Here is a 15,392-nt window from a genome sequence, read left to right as displayed (position 1 = left end):
CCTCAAGCCCTATCAGTACCATACCAAGTCTGCCAGCTGAACTTCAGCCACAGCCTCAACCCAAATCATGCTACAGACAGATAATGACTAAAACCTTTATGCTTATTTTTCAAATTGAAAAGCGTAAATTATATATTCATACTTAAAAGCTTAGAGGGTATGACTGGGTGCTCTGGCTGAAGTCCTCAGTGCCCATCAGCCCATTAGGGGGGTCCTCATAATGACTTTTCACTTAGTTTAATTATAATCCAAAATTTGATCTAAATCCTTAGAGATTACAAACAGGGCAGAACTTTCCATGTGTTGTGGTCCAAATATCTTCAGACAGCATGCATAGATGCTGTCTCCAAAATCCCAGTATGTTAGTGGCTAGCCAGAGCTTAGTGAAATGATGCGATTGATCGTTTATGAAACAAATTCCAAAACGCAGTTGAGTCCAAATCGGAGACAGAGACCGAGAGAATGAGATCCACAGAGCAACAAACCACAGAGGGAACAGGAACAACTACTCTCTAACTGTTCCCTCTGTGGTTTGTTGCTCTGTGGATCTCATTCTCTCGGTCTCTGTCTCCGATTTGGACTCAACTGCGTTTTGGAATTTGTTTCATAAACGATCAATCGCATCATTTCACTAAGCTCTGGCTAGCCACTAACATACTGGGATTTTTGGAGTGAGTGAGAGTGGAAAGAAATAACAAGAATGTTCCTCTCCTCTGCCCTCTCTTGGGAGGCCAGCCGGTTTCAGGTTATGAGTCACCTCTGAAGAGAGGAGGAGAGGCAGGACAGGGGCTGAGAGTGAGGCTGAAGTCAGTCAGTCCGGGCTGAGGGCCAGTCCACATGGAGAGAGCACTTCCTCCCCAGCCCCTGTCCTGCACCAGCAGGGCTGACCCTGTACCCTGACCCCCTTCAGCCCACCTGCCACCCAGACACCACCGGCCAAGCACACAGGAAATGGACCCAGCTCACTGCAGCCCACATGGGAGCAGTGACACTCCCTTTACCAGCCCTGTATCACCTGCTTTCTCTGGCCCAAAACAGCTTGCTGGTTCTGTATCTGTGCTACAAATGGCACAGTTTTTAACATACGCCACAATTCATTTGTTGGAATGGTAAATCTAACACGGTGCACAGTACATTCTCAAAATAGCACTGCATGCATAAATGGGCCATGTACATGTAAAACTATGGGGAAAACGTCTGAAATTAATCTGCCACCAATGGTGCACAGAGCACACGTAGGAAACTACCAAAATCAGCAAACGGTCGATGTAAGATAGGCCAGGCAACCGTGTGAGATAAAAGCAGACAAAGAGAGAGGGGGGGGGGGGTGGGGACTCCTTACATGATGGGGTCAGCAGGCAGAGCTGCAGGAGGAGGGCCGTAGGCAGGGTGGCATGGGAATGTACAGAGACACAGTGGCTAACAATCTGAGGTCCTGATTGGAGGGAGGGAGAGAGGGAGGGAGGATCCTGTCCCTTTTAGACCCAGGAGTGCAGAAGGGGGAGATTAAAAATCGTGCCATGTCAGGATTGGGAGCATGCTGGGTGATGGGAGGTGTCAGGCACTTGGAGGGGGCTGTGACTGTGTGACACACACATACACACACACAACGGGTAGGTGATGGGTAAACAGGCTGGGTGTGTTTGTGGGGGAGGAGTGTGCTGGGACTCTGCTCTGAATACAGAACAGGGGGATCAGGAACACCACTGCCAGTCAGAAACGACCCAAAAATATCACCAGTCCATTCACCAAGCAGCAGGATGCAAATGTCAGTTGGAAAATGTTCAGGGATTACAGAATTGTGCTACGAAGAGAGTTTACATTTTGTGCTAAAACCCCATTTGTTGGCACATTTAGTAATTATCCATTTAGTTATTATATATATCTAAAATGTGATTCACTTTAAAAATAAATGATATATATATATATATCTTTCTTTTCACATTTTCAAACATTTATATTTTCCAATCTTCGGGTGAGGTTTTTTGCTCACCTGAGTAGCCTCGTTTCACTGCAAAAAAATAAAATGAAACCATCTAGTGTTCAGCGAAATAACAACACAATGTCAAATACAGGTAACCTAGCCAAATAATTAACATCCAATCACATTAACCGTTACTCTCTCATGGGAATTCCACGAAGTGTCGGTGTGTAGCCAAACATAGCTGCTGCTCGTTCCATTTTCTCAAAAATTGATAAATGGTTAAAACAAGTAAGGCCCGCGTCCATAGAGACACATACCAGCTCTACTAGTAGTACTGCTACTACCAGCGGTACTACACCTGCACCTGTCAATGACACAAGTTGTTCTGCTTCCATAGAGACACATACCAGCTCTACTAGTAGTACTGCTACTACCAGCGGTACTACACCTGCACCTGTCAATGACACAAGTTGTTCTGCTTCCATAGAGACACATACCAGCTCTACTGGTAGTACTGCTACTACCAGCGGTACTACACCTGCACCTGTCAATGACACAAGTTGTTCTGCTTCCATAGAGACACATACCAGCTCTACTGGTAGTACTGCTACTACCAGCGGTACTACACCTGCACCTGTCAATGACACAAGTTGTTCTGCTTCCATAGAGACACATACCAGCTCTACTGGTAGTACTGCTACTACCAGCACAAGGTACTACACCTGCACCTGTCAATGACACAAGTTGTTCTGCTTCCATAGAGACACATACCAGCTCTACTGGTAGTACTGCTACTACCAGCGGTACTACACCTGCACCTGTCAATGACACAAGTTGTTCTGCTTCCATAGAGACACATACCAGCTCTACTAGTAGTACTGCTACTACCAGCGGTACTACACCTGCACCTGTCAATGACACAAGTTGTTCTGCTTCCATAGAGACACATACCAGCTCTACTAGTAGTACTGCTACTACCAGCGGTACTACACCTGCACCTGTCAATGACACAAGTTGTTCTGCTTCCATAGAGACACATACCAGCTCTACTGGTAGTACTGCTACTACACCTGCACCTGTCAATGACACAAGTTGTTCTGCTTCCACGAGCACATCCAATGCTAACATCAGTAATTCGTTGTTAGCCCAGCTAGCATGGACACTGAGAGTTGTGAATCTGATGCAGCCGAAGAGCTACTGCCCCCTTACCCGGTAAAGCACCGAACAACAGACAGGGACGTTGGACCATCGAAGAGGCGCAAATATGATGAGAACTACATTGATTTGTGGTTCAATTATATTGAGAGTTGTGCCTTTCCTCAGCCACAGTGTGTTATATGTGCAAAAGTACTATCTCACAACTCGATGAAACCTTCACTATTGCGCAGACATTTAGAAACAAAACATGACGATTTGAAAAATAAGCCAAAATTAAGACGACTTTCGAGTAGTAAGACATGTATAAAAGCAACAGATACCATTAATAAGAAGGGGCTAGAAGTGTCTTATATCGTGAGCTATCGAGTGGCTAGGACAGGCAAGTCCCATACTATTGTGGAGGACTTAGTTCTTCCTGCTGCCACGGATATGGCTGGGATAATGTTAGGGGAAAAGGCAAAAAAACTATACAGACATTGCCTTCATCAAACAACACTTTTTTCACGACGGATCAGTGACGTGGCAGGAGATGTTTTGAAACAATTACTGCATCACATACAAGCCAATTAATTCTATGTGTTATAGCTGGATGAGAGGATATTTTTAAAGCAGCTTTTTGACATCAAATGGACTTTGGTGGTCAAAATGTGTTGGTATCTGTAATGATGGCGCAAAAGCCATGACAGGTAGACATAGTGGAGTGGTAATGCAAGTGCAAGCAGTTGCTCCCGACGCCACTTGGGAACACTGCAGCATCCACCGAGAGACTCTTGCTGCCAAGGGTATGACTGACTTGAAAGACGTTTTGGACACTACAGTGAAAATAGTTAACTTTGTTAAAGCAAGGCCCCTGAACTCTTGTGTATTTTCTGCACTATGCAATGATATCGGCAGCGACCATGTAACGCTATTACAACAGACAGAATTGCGCTGGATATTAAGGGGCAAAGTATTGGCACGTTTTTTGTATTGAGAAACGAGCTTAAAGTTTTCTTCGCTGACCATATTTTTCACTTGTCTGACCGCTTGCATGATGAGTTTGTCACATGACTGGCCTATTTGGGTGATGTTTTTTCTGGCCTGAATGATATGAATCTAGAATTACAGGGACTCTCCGCAACTAATTTCAATGTGCGGGACAAAATTGAGGCTATAATTAAGAAGTTGGAGCTCTTCTCTGTCTGCATGAACAAGGACAACACACAGGTCTTTCCATCATTGTATGATTTTTTTGTGCGCAAATGAACTCAAGCTTACGGACAGTCAAAGTCAAATGTGAAATAGCGAAGCACCTGAGTGAGTTTGGTGCGCAATATACCCAAGTACTTTCCCGAAACAGATGACACAAACAACTGGATTCGTTATCCCTTTCATGCCCTGCCTCCAGTCCACTTACCGATATCTGAACAAGAGAGCCTCATTGAAATTGCAACAAGCGGTTCTGTGAAAATTGAATTTAAATCAGAAGCCACTGCCAGATTTTTGAATTGAGCTGCGCTCAGAGTTTCTTGCCTTGGCAAATCGCGCTGTTAAGACACTGATGCCCTTTGCTACCACGTGCCTATTATTCGATTATTATCTGTGCATTGGTCCTATAAGAGCTCTCTGTCACTTCCCACGAGCCGGTTTGTGACAAAAACAAATTATTATGTTTAATAAATGTATTGTATAGAGGGTGTGTGTGGCAGGCTTACAATGATGGAAAAAACAAACATTTGAGAGTGCGCTGACCCTGGTGCTAGAGGGGGTACTCAGCTGGAGGTTGAATGTTTGAAGGGGTACGGGACTATAAAACGTTTGGGTACCACTGATCTACAGTGCCTTGCGAAAGTATTCAGCCCCCTTGAACTTTGCGACCTTTTGCCACATTTCAGGCTTCAAACATAAAGATATAAAACTGTATTTTTTTTGTGAAGAATCAACAACAAGTGGGACACAATCATGAAGTGGAACGACATTTATTGGATATTTCAAACTTTTTTAACAAATCAAAAACTGAAAAATTGGGCGTGCAAAATTATTCAGCCTCCTTAAGTTAATACTTTGTAGCGCCACCTTTTGCTGCGATTACAGCTGTAAGTCGCTTGGGGTATGTCTCTATCAGTTGCACATCGAGAGACTGACATTTTTTCCCATTCCTCCTTGCAAAACAGCTCGAGCTCAGTGAGGTTGGATGGAGAGCATTTGTGAACAGCAGTTTTCAGTTCTTTCCACAGATTCTCGATTGGATTCAGGTCTGGACTTTGACTTGGCCATTCTAACACCTGGATATGTTTATTTTTGAACCATTCCATTGTAGATTTTGCTTTATGTTTTGGATCATTGTCTTGTTGGAAGATAAATCTCTGTCCCAGTCAAATCAAATCAAATTTATTTATATAGCCCTTCGTACATCAGCTGATATCTCAAAGTGCTGTACAGAAACCCAGCCTAAAACCCCAAACAGCAAGCAATGCAGGTGTAGAAGCACGGTGGCTAGGAAAAACTCCCTAGAAAGGCCAAAACCTAGGAAGAAACCTAGAGAAGAACCAGGCTATGTGGGGTGGCCAGTCCTCTTCTGGCTGTGCCGGGTGGAGATTATAACAGAACATGGCCAAGATGTTCAAATGTTCATAAATGACCAGCATGGTCGAATAATAATAAGGCAGAACAGTTGAAACTGGAGCAGCAGCACAATCAGGTGGACTGGGGACAGCAAGGAGTCATCATGTCAGGTAGTCGTGGGGCACGGTCCTAGGGCTCAGGTCCTCCGAGAGAGAGAAAGAAAGAGAGAATTAGAGAGAGCATATGTGGGGTGGCCAGTCCTCTTCTGGCTGTGCCGGGTGGAGATTATAACAGAACATGGCCAAGATGTTCAAATGTTCATAAATGACCAGCATGGTCGAATAATAATAAGGCAGAACAGTTGAAACTGGAGCAGCAGCACAGTCAGGTGGACTGGGGACAGCAAGGAGTCATCATGTCAGGTAGTCCTGGGGCATGGTCCTAGGGCTCAGGTCAGTTGAAACTGGAGCAGCAGCATGGCCAGGTGGACTGGCGACAGCAAGGAGTCATCATGTCAGCTGGTCCTGATCTTTTGCAGACTCCATCAGGTTTTCTTCCAGAATGGTCCTGTATTTGGCTCCATCCATCTTCCCATCAATTTTAAACATCTTCCCTGTCCCTGCTGAAGAAAAGCAGGCCCAAACCATGATGCTGCCACCACCATGTTTGACAGTGGGGATGGTGTGTTCAGGGTGATGAGCTGTGTTGCTTTTACGCCAAACATAACGTTTTGCATTGTTGCCAAAAAGTTCAATTTTGGTTTCATCTGACCAGAGCACCTTCTTCCACATGTTTGGTGTGTCTCCCAGGTGGCTTGTGGCAAACTTTAAACGACACTTTTTATGGATATCTTTAAGAAATGGCTTTCTTCTTGCCACTCTTCCATAAAGGCCAGATTTGTGCAATATACGACTGATTGTTGTCCTATGGACAGAGTCTCCCACCTCAGCTGTAGATCTCTGCAGTTCATCCAGAGTGATCATGGGCCTCTTGGCTGCATCTCTGATCAGTCTTCTCCTTGTATGAGCTGAAAGTTTAGAGGGACGGCCAGGTCTTGGTAGATTTGCAGTGGTCTGATACTCCTGCCATTTCAATATTATCGCTTGCACAGTGCTCCTTGGGATGTTTAAAGCTTGGGAAATCTTTTTGTATCCAAATCGGGCTTTAAACTTCTTCACAACAGTATCTCGGACCTGCCTGGTGTGTTCCTTGTTCTTCATGATGCTCTCTGCGCTTTTAACGGACCTCTGAGACTATCACAGTGCAGGTGCATTTATACGGAGACTTGATTACACACAGGTGGATTGTATTTATCATCATTAGTCATTTAGGTCAACATTGGATCATTCAGAGATCCTCACTGAACTTCTGGAGAGAGTTTGCTGCACTGAAAGTAAAGGGGTTGAATAATTTTGCACGCCCAATTTTTCAGTTTTTGATTTGTTAAAAAAGTCGTTCCACTTCATGATTGTGTCCCACTTGTTGTTGATTCTTCACAAAAAAATACAGTTTTATATCTTTATGTTTGAAGCCTGAAATGTGGCAAAAGGTCTCAAAGTTCAAGGGGGGCGAATACTTTCGCAAGGCACTGTATATAATTGACAAACATGCAGAATAGCAGAATTACTATTGGATGCAGCAGACTAACAATGTTGATTGTAATTAGATAAGAAGGACCTGGAGTTTTTCCTGACTATGTGACCTGACCAGGAGAGACGCCTAGCCCTAGCGATGTGCTGTAGTCTTACCTGCAGACAGTGAAGCAGAGGGCCCCGCTGGCCCCGGCCCCCAGCAAGCTGCTCAGCAGGTTGACACTGTGGGCCGGAGACACGGAGAGGGAGAGATAGGGCAGCAGGGACAGAGCCAGCCAGGCTAAGAGGGTGAAGACTGGGTATCCCGGGGGGTGAGCCACCTGCACCAACAGAGAGAGAGAGAGAGGACAGTAACCGGGGGAGGGATGATGAGGAGAGCGACAGGAGGGAGTCCACTATCCTGAGGACATCAGTGTATAGGTAGAAGTTTTTCCTGGCCCATTCAGGAAATACTCCTGGCCCAGGATATCAGGCTAATGCGTTTGAGGAGTGGGAAATGTTTAAATAAGTGTGGTGGAACTATACAGAGTGGGGGTACGGGGCTGAGGCAGGATGAAAGGGAGAGGTGGTAGCAGGGTAATGAAAGCCTGTCATTTTAATTAGCCTCACTTCCACCAGTGCTGCACCTGAGTGCCCCAGGGGGAGTGGTGGTGGAAGTGAAGGGATAGAGTGGTAGGCCTAGACAGCCATACTGTTACTGTGTCCTGACCGCTGACTGACTGACTCTGCTATGAGAGGGCCTCCCAACCCTCTTTTGTCTCTCTACACAAACCATTCCTCCTCCTCTTCCTCCCTTCATCACTTCCCAAGGACAAGGCAACTCTCTGGGGTCCGTGCTGCAGCACGTGGTGCACACCAGCCCCCCAAACCCCCTCAGAGCCGCAGCCACTGTCACCCGGGGATCCCAGAAATCACTGCAATTAGCCGCTAAGTCTCCTCCAGGCCGATAAGGGCTCAGTCATTACACACAGACTCCTTCCCTGACACAGATAAGGCTGGGTCAGCCGTAGAGCAGGGGCAGCCCTTCAAATGGAGCCGCCACTGAGAGGTGAGAGAGTGATTGCGGCAGTGGGGTGGCAGGGTAGCCTAGTGGTTAGAGCGTTGGACTAGTAACCGGAAGGTTGCAAGTTCAAACCCCCGAGCTGACAAGGTACAAATCTGTCGTTCTGCCCCTGAACAGGCAGTTAACCCGCTGTTCCTAGGCCGTCATTGAAAATAAGAATTTGTTCTTAACTGACTTGCCTGGTTAAATAAAGGTAAAATAAACAAATTAAAAATAAATAAATAAATTGCACCACCAATCATCACGGACACGGCCGAGGCTCACTGGATCCCTGGGTATGTCCACAACAACCAGCCTCAGCTAGGTCTGAGGAGAGTGGTGAGAGACTGGAGGAGCTTTTAAAGCGAGGTCGGTCAAAGGGAGGTCAAATGGAAAGACAGAAGGAGAAGAAATGTGGGCGGTAAAAAGGCACAGAGAAGGGGGAGGAGCCCAAGAGAGAGAGAGAAAGAAAAATAATGGGTGAAGGGAGACAGTGAAAAATCCCAGTTTGATAAACAGATGGGTGGGTCAGACAGGCAGGCAGCACCACACAGGTGAACATGAGGTGGAGGTAGGAAAGACGGGATGTGGGGGCAAATCCAGATGGACCGGCTCATAGTTAAAGAGCTAAAGGACAGCGGAGGGACACCAAGGCCACTGGGAGCTGTGGGGAGAGAGAGCTCCAGAGGGGAGGGCCGGCGTTCCCGGGCCCAGGGAGGACCTCCGAACACTGGGGAGGCCAGACACGCGGGCCACACGGACTGCGGCACTAACGGCAGGATTACTGGCATAGTGACACCGACACAGCCTCCCTAAAAGGATCACAGCAGCGTAATAAACTTTATTAAATAATAAAACTTATTATAACTGTTAACCCGATTTAGTTCATTCTTCCCAGCTTACACACACACACACAAAAAAGATATAATGAGCCTTATACCATACATAAGGCAGAGCCTAAGAAAGCCATCGCCTTACCATTGACTTTAATTGGATTTGAAAAACGGGTTGCAAATTATAGCATTCTCTACTTCCAACTTAGTCAAATAAGTGTATAGAAAAGAAGGGAAAAACCTGTGGATTGAAAGTAAATTAATCTGCTTTCTGTCCATGCTTAATTAAACTTCCGTGATGCTTAAAGGAGTTAATGAGTGAATTGATTAAACAATACGGCTAACGCTTACCCCCAGTTCACAAGCAGCGGTGATCAGCTCTCCTGTGGAAGACAATAGGGGAGGAAATTAATGTAAACCCAATAATTATTATTAAGAGACAAGTCTGCTCCAAAGTTTTCCCAAATCAAATACTTGCACTGGGGTTTTGCATTAATTTGCCTGGATCAAAACCTGCAAATCTTCCCAGTGTGACATTTCCTAAGCGGCACGCTCATTCTCTTCCTCTCTCGATTCTCCCCCCTACACACACGCACACACACACACACATAGAAAAACTACTCCCATCTCCGCCACACACACACACACAAACACACCATAACACTTCCTCCCCAATGCTTCGCCACACAGGCACACACGTAGGCACATCTGAGAGTATCGCTCCTGTTCCAAACCTCCCCATGCACCAGGTCCCTTCTCTTTCGTCTTTCCATCCCTTTCTCTCTGTTCACACACTCCCAGCCTCTCCTTTGGTCCAGAGAGGACACAGAGATGGAGGCAGTGTTGGTGACAATGAGAGCATGATGAGGTAAGCTTAAGGACACAGGAACTGGTTGCAAGGTTTATGACTGTCTCTACCTCTGTGTGGGGTGCAGCATAAAATGCATTCATCCCCTAAACGCTATTTCAGGATGCATCAGATCATTTTGGGCACAAACCCATTTGTGCCAGAATCTATCCAATCCGTTTCCAATTACACAGATTTTTCACCCAATGTTTGCATCTCCCACTCATGAAAATTGAAATTTTGTTCAGATTAAATGTAATTGATAAATGCGTGTGCCCTACACAACACCCTCTGCTGGACGAATATAGATAAATCAGATATTGTTTTCTCTGGGGTACAATTCAATGACAATATTTTTCTACATAAAAACAGATTAGGAAATGAGAATTGTAGTTTTTGCATCAAGGTTTTGTATGAAATATAACTTGACTGATACATTTGCGTATAAGAGAGTCTTTGCAAATATGTCTATATAATTGTACTGATGGTGTTACATGTGGTCAATTTGCAATAACTGTTGGCTATATAGTTGGAAATGGTTCTTCTAGCTCTGTGCTATAATTAATATTTGGCCATATTGACTGAATTAAAATACATTTTTCAGTTGAGAAATATGATTTTTATAAATATCAGTAACACACATAAACATACAAAATGACTGTAGAATTGCAAGAACTGGGGTTTTGATGCAATACCAAAATGACAGAACATTGCAGTATAATTTCAAACAGTTGGCCGACCTGCCTCTATTTTCTGCATTTAACCTCTGTGATACAGTGCATTATCATGTTGGACTTTCTGGCGCATGAAGCGCCCGCACTCTTATCAGTTTAATAGGCCATGAAACCCGAAACCTCTTCAATTGCACAGCTCAAATGTTTCCATTGGTCCATTTCACCTGGCATGAGAACTACCTGTCGTCATTTATCACCACTCTGTCTCATCTTCCATTTCACACTACACATTCCATATTGTACACTTTTACACACCAACATACAATTGTAAATAATATAGGGCCACAACATCAGAGTGGCAGAGGCACAGAGATACAGCAGTGCTGCGGTCCCATTACTAAAATGGGAAAATATATGAGTCGACAGGGTAGCAGCGTGGACGCCAAGAGTCTTTGTTATAGCAGAGCACAGGCACCCACACCAGCCTTCCCATAATCCCTGTCACTTCCACACACCACATTCCTAGACAACAGCGTTCCCGCAGGGTGTGCTCAAGCCTCTCTGGGGCGCATCACACCTAAAGAGATTAGAACATGGAAGCGGAGACCTGGAGAATTGGGAAAGGGTGTTCAGCTGGCACTATCGGAGCGGGCATCCTGCACCGTCCCTAAACGCTGTGGAGAAGGGTCTGGACGTTTTTTCAAAGGCCCAGGCCTCTCGGCAGCATCACAACCAGCAGGGCTACTCGGGGCTTTTCTCCTGTACTCTCCCATATCTGGCCCAGGCTTTTCAAATGGTTCCATCTGGCAAAATGCAGTTTCAATGTATTTCCCCTTTGCAGAATGTATGCCAGAACAACACAAGCCTAGTGAGCAAAGCATTCATGCCCCCAAATCCACTTTCACTGTAGCTGAACCTACACTATATATACACACAATAGTATGTGGACACCCCCTTCAAATCAGGGGCTTTTACTTTTTCAGCCACACACAGCTTGACAGGTGTATAACATTTACATTTACATTTAAGTCATTTAGCAGACGCTCTTATCCAGAGCGACTTACAAATTGGTGCTTTCACCTTATGACATCCAGTGGAACAGCCACTTTACAATAGTGCATCCAGGTCTTTTAAGGGGGGTGAGAAGGATTACTTTATCCTATCCTAGGTATTCCTTAAAGAGGTGGGGTTTCAGGTGTATAAAAATCGAGCACACAGCCTCCATAGACAACATTGGCAGTAGAATGGCCTTACTGAAGAGCTCTGACTTTCAACGTGGCACCTTTCCATCAAGTCAGTTCGTCAAATTTCTGCCCTGCTAGAGCTGCCAGGTCAACTGTAAGTGCTGTTATTGTGAAGTGGAAATGTCAAGGAGCAACAACAACAGCTCGACCGCGAAGTGGTAGGCCACACAAGCTCACAGAATGAGACCACCGAGTGCTGAAGCATCTGTCCTCAGTTGAAACACTCACTATAGAGTTCAAAACTGCCTCTGGAAGCAACGAGAACTGTTCATCGGGGAATTCATGAAATGGGTTTCCATGGCCGAGCAGCCGCACACAAACCTAAGATCGCCATGCACAGTGTGGTGTAAAGCTCGCCACCATTGGACTCTTGAGCAGTGGAATAGCATTCTCTGGAGTGATAAATCACGCTTTACCATCTGGCAGTCCGACGAATGAATCTAGGTTTGCAGGATGCCAGGAGAAAGCTACCTGCCCCAATGCATAGTGCCGACTGTAAAGTTTGGTGGAGGAGGAATAATGGTCTGGGGCTACTTTCACAGTTCAGGCTAGGCCCCTTACTTCCAGCATACAATGACATTCTAGACGATTCTGTGCTTTCAACGTTGTAACAACAGTTTGGGGAAGGCCCTTTCCTGTTTCAGCATGACAATGCCCCTGTGCACAAAGAGAGGTCCATACAGAAATGGTTTGTTGAGATCTTTGGGATGAATTGTAACGCTGACTGTGAGCCAGACCCGACACGTCACATGCACCGCAAATTACATTTAGAAATCCATGTTATTCAATTGTTACACCCACACTGCTCGAGCGCCAACTAGCGTCTGCTACACCAAGGGCTAAAATAGAACTCATTCCTATTTCTGACGCAGATCACGCTGAAAGTCCCGCCTCTCCCATCTCCTCATTGGTTTATAGTATCAGGTACCCACGTGCCATCTCCTCATTGGTTATACCCACGTGGGTGTGATTGAAAGACGAACTGTTTTGCCTGTAGTTGTGGTAATACAATGAAAGTTTAGATGCGATCACCATATAAGTTAAATTATGAAAAAGCCTGGAAGGAGGAGAGATGACTAGAAACGATTCGGTTGGACGTTTTTGTCGGAGTAGAGGTCCTTGTGCATTTCAGGTAAAATAACAACTCAATATTTATATCCTAGGACAAATTAGCTAGCAACAGCAAGCTAGCTAAATAGGACAAATTAACGTTAGCTAGCAAGTGCAAGCTAACTAGCTAAATTGCCATACATGTTTAATGATTTTCAACCTGTCCCCAAATTAATGTCATTGGTTCAGAGTTTGTTTTGATATTTTAACCTGCGTGTCGTGACCGCGTTTGGTGTGGGGGGGGAAAAATAAATGTATGCACGATAGCGCACGCGCGCAGCCGGTTTGGGTTCCGTGTAATGCTCTTGTGGCTGAATGGAAACAAGTTCCTGCAGCAATGTTCCAACATCTAGTGTAAAGTCTTCCCAGAAGAGTGGAGGCTGGAATAGCAGGAAAGATGTTTGACGAGCAGGTGTCCACATATTTTTTGTCATGTAGTGTACATACCGGTATGATATTTCTAAGCACAGTTTGTAGCCTACTTACACAAGAGAAACATTTGGATCTTGTTCTTATTGAGAGATTTTTGAAGGAAATGCAGTTTCTCTTTAGGAAATAAACCCACATTATGTTAATAACAATGCAAATAGTGGAGGAGAGGAGACTTTTGACACTAAAGCCTGACAAAAGTACTGTGGCAGATGTGAATGTCAGTCTCCCATCCATGGTTATCTATGAATCAGTAATCCTGACACTGGAGTAATTCCCTGTCTCAGTCTGCAGGCAAGCAGAGACACACCACTACCTGCTGAATACATTACTAAACAACTTTAAAATGCAGTTCATTGTCATAATTTGAATGAACATTTTACTTCATCACTAAATAAATGTGCACTGCCAATCTTCACTTCATGCCAAAATAATCTCCTCTGATAGGAAGAGACAGAGGAAGCACATGAGAAACAAAACAATGTTCTGACCACAAATAGTGGAAACATTTCACATTTTGTTAAGTAGGCCTATAAAACTACATACAATTTTACTATTTGTTTGTGATGGTTAAAGAGACAATCTATAAGAGACTGAGTGTGCACAAGATATACTAAACAAATAGAAGAATATTAGCAAATGTCATCAAATAAGCCTATAGAACTGCATAGATGTTTACTGTATGTTCGCAGGACACATGAAAACAAACATTCAGCACCATGGACAGTACAGTACAAACTAAAACAAAGGACTTGATGGCTTATTCAACACCAATGCCACTGAACAGAGCTGTATCCAGGCACCTCATATAATGAGAAGATTCAATGCACTGGAATGTCACCACCAGAAAAGTGTGCACTGAATATAATATGAACGTTTTTGGATGTAACGGAGTAACAAGTTATATATGGGTAAGTAGAGAACATTTTGAATGTATGGAGTATGGAACTGACATTAGCTACTTCTGCATGCACACTGAAAAGGTGTATGCAAAAGTGATTTGCTCACAAACCATGATAAACTGTGATTAAATTGTATCCTTAACAACAGCAATGCTACATATAGTACCTGTATAATTAGTCAGATCACCGGTAGGTGAGACGTCACCACCAGTCACTCGTCATAAACCATACACGATTGGCTGCCTGACAAGCTCATAAGCTTTACCTGAGTCTCCACCGGGGACAGCCTTCTGTGTGCAGGGCAGGTAAAGCGCTGCGACAAAGGCGACAGTGGCACCAGTTAGCACCCAGCTTCTCTGCTCCACCACCATGGCTAGTTAGCTAGATAGAGGGGAAAAAACACGAATTGTTAGCTAGCTTGCATGCACAATTAGCTGGAAAGCTAAGCTAGCACTGAAATAATAAGTAGCTAGCTAGCGCTAGGTTTCAATGCTAACACCCCAACGTCTATTTACAAATGTTTTTGTTGTTGTTGTGCCAAAGTAACGTTAGCTATTCTAATTTTAAAGCACAGCCTAGCTAACGTAGCCTAGCCAGCTACGGCAGCTAGCTAGCCTATTCATTGAAAGTAATGTCCAAGATACTGGTAACTACTCCAGCCCCATGCCATGCGCATTCTATTTCTCCGCTACAAAGACGCGACATTCATATTGACTCGTGCATATGAGGTATTATTGATTAAATGTCTTACTGTAAGAAACAAATCAATAGCTAGCTTCCAAAAATACTTGCATGGTCCACAACAGGTTATTCCGTATAAAGTTCAAATGACAATAGTCACACTGCTGATTTCACTTCCTGGTCTGCCCATCAGCAGCATTCTCCAAGGGACAGGGGGACAAACCAGAGGGAACTGCAGTATTGACAGATGGTAGATTTGGGGAGAAAAAATGGGTTAGGGTAGTCTAGGTCACATCCAACAAGAGGGAATAGAGTGCATGTGTGATACCCTACACTTTTACCAGAGCCTGCTACTACTCAGTAATCCTGTTAAAATGTCTGAACATTTGGCAAACACACACAAACATCCACA

At 44.6% G+C, this 15,392-nt stretch overlaps 1 protein-coding gene across 2 annotated transcripts in view; it reads right to left on the bottom strand.

Moving 5' to 3' along the window:
* Positions 1–15,192, bottom strand: part of LOC115146202 (protein O-mannosyl-transferase TMEM260) — a 36,999-nt gene extending 21,807 nt beyond the window's left edge. The window contains exons 1-4 of one of the 2 annotated variants that reach the window (XM_065004221.1): positions 15,051–15,192; positions 14,565–14,680; positions 9,445–9,476; positions 7,375–7,538 (exon numbers count right to left, since the gene is read on the bottom strand). In XM_065004221.1, coding sequence (XP_064860293.1) covers positions 7,375–7,538; positions 9,445–9,476; positions 14,565–14,670 — 302 coding nt within the window. In that variant the 5' untranslated portion in view covers positions 14,671–14,680; positions 15,051–15,192. The remainder of the gene's footprint in view (positions 1–7,374; positions 7,539–9,444; positions 9,477–14,564; positions 14,681–15,050) is intronic. The other variant, XM_029688133.2, reaches the window with a different exon arrangement.
* Between the last annotated feature and the right edge of the window lie 200 nt (positions 15,193–15,392).

This window comes from Oncorhynchus nerka, linkage group LG18 (assembly GCF_034236695.1).
Source record: "Oncorhynchus nerka isolate Pitt River linkage group LG18, Oner_Uvic_2.0, whole genome shotgun sequence".
Classification (NCBI taxonomy): Eukaryota; Metazoa; Chordata; class Actinopteri; order Salmoniformes; family Salmonidae; genus Oncorhynchus; species Oncorhynchus nerka.
Note: the sequence above shows the minus strand (reverse complement) of the source record. Positions and strands in the feature narration are given on the sequence as shown.